The sequence below is a fragment of the Nicotiana tomentosiformis genome, chromosome 6 (assembly GCF_000390325.3).
Source record: "Nicotiana tomentosiformis chromosome 6, ASM39032v3, whole genome shotgun sequence".
NCBI classification, from domain to species: Eukaryota; Viridiplantae; Streptophyta; class Magnoliopsida; order Solanales; family Solanaceae; genus Nicotiana; species Nicotiana tomentosiformis.
The window spans coordinates 57292327-57293893 of record NC_090817.1 but is presented as its reverse complement, the minus strand read 5'-3'; the positions used below and the strand labels follow the sequence as shown (position 1 = coordinate 57293893).

Sequence of the window (1567 nt, the reverse complement as noted above, 5' to 3'; positions counted from 1 at the left end):
TACTTGTAATTCCTACTTAGCTTAGTTGGAAGCATTGTGTAGGAAATCTTTGTAAAATCATAAGCCTTGTATTTGTGTCTTGGCTAGAGTTAGTCGAGTTGTAAGTCTTTGTAATATAGTTATTGCAAAGTGGCTTGTAATAGAGTTGTTACAAGTTAGTGAGGGATTAAGAGGTTAATTTCTAGGTTACAATAGGTTGTAATCTAAAGTTTGCTCAATAGTGAAGTTGAAATCCTAAAAGGGTAGGTCGTGAATTTTACTCCCGTGAGCTGGGAGTTTTCCACGTAAAATTCCATTGTATCATTTAATTACTGTTGTGTGCGTGCGTTCTGTGGGAACTTATAGAGAACCTGGTTCTCTACATAGTTTGGTGGACCCTTAGTTGCTATCAATTGGTATCAGAGAAGGTTCTTTCTAAAAGGTTAACACCTAGAAAGGATCTTCATCATGGCTGCTCCACCAAACTTCGAGGAAGGACAATCAACATACAGACCACCTAGATTCAACGGCCAATACTATGGTTGGAGAAAAACAAGAATGCATGATTTCATCATGGCTGAGGACTCAGAGTTGTGGGATGTAATCTGTAATGGACTTTTTGTTCCCATGAAAACTGTTGATGAGGGAACAGCTACAGTCCTAAAAACGAGGAAAGAGTACAACGATGCTGACATAAAGGCTATTGAGAAGAATTTCAGGGCAAAAAAGATTCTTGTATGTGGCATCAGACCAGATGAATACAACCGCATCTCAGCTTGTCAGAGTGCTAAGGAGATCTGGGAAGCTCTTCAAACAGCACACGAAGGGACAACTCAAGTCAAGCAGTCGAAGATCGACATGTTGACAAATGAGTATGAGCTCTTCAGAATGAAGGACGACGAGTCCATTCAGGACATGCACACTCGCTTCACCTCTATCATCAATGAGGTTCACTCACTGGGAGAAATCTTTCCCAGGAACAAACTTGTTAGGAAAATACTTAGTGTATTACCTGGTTCCTGGGAAAGCAAGGTAAATGCCATCACAAAGGCAAAGGATTTGTAGAAGCTGACCATTGATGAACTCATCGGTAATCTAAAAACTTATGAAATGAAGAAGAAGAAGGACATTGAGAGAAGAGAGCCCAAAAGGGAGAAGAACCTAGTCCTCAAGATAGACAAAAATGACTCAAGTGGTGAGGATGCCGACATGGCTTACCTGACAAAGAGATTTCAAAAAATGGTTCGCAGAAATGGAGGTATTCCAAAAAGGGGAAGCTCTAGCAAGCCAAGAGGCTATAACCTATGTCATAAGTATGGGAAACCATGACATTTCATCATGGATTTCCCCCTCCTTAAGCAAGATCATTACAAACACAACACAGACAAAGCAGTCAAAAGGAACCAGGTTCCTGACAAAACGTTCAAGAGAAAAGATGTCGCTGACAATGTTGTGAAACAAGCTCTTGCTGCATGGGGAGACTCCTCCAGCGAATCTGGAGATGATGATGATCAAGGTGACAGCTCTATGATGGATGTAGAAAGTGAAGCAGCTGAATATGATTCCATATTTGCTCTAATGGCTAAAT

General features: G+C 40.7%; 1 protein-coding gene across 1 annotated transcript; it reads left to right on the top strand.

Annotated features, from left to right (window-relative positions):
* Positions 1–447: 447 nt before the first annotated feature.
* Positions 448–1308, top strand: LOC138894044 (uncharacterized). The gene is made up of 2 exons (XM_070178718.1): positions 448–1011; positions 1096–1308. The coding sequence occupies exons 1-2, from the start codon at positions 448–450 to the stop codon at positions 1306–1308; spliced, it is 777 nt and encodes a 258-aa protein (XP_070034819.1).
* The last annotated feature ends 259 nt before the right edge of the window (positions 1309–1567 follow it).

Bases quoted from the DNA above. Each gene is read 5' to 3' on its own strand.
- LOC138894044 (XM_070178718.1), top strand. From the start codon at position 448: ATGGCTGCTCCACCAAACTTCGAGGAAGGACAATCAACATACAGACCA. The intron at 1,012-1,095 runs GTAAATGCCATC...TATGAAATGAAG, and splicing joins CTGGTTCCTGGGAAAGCAAG to AAGAAGAAGGACATTGAGAG.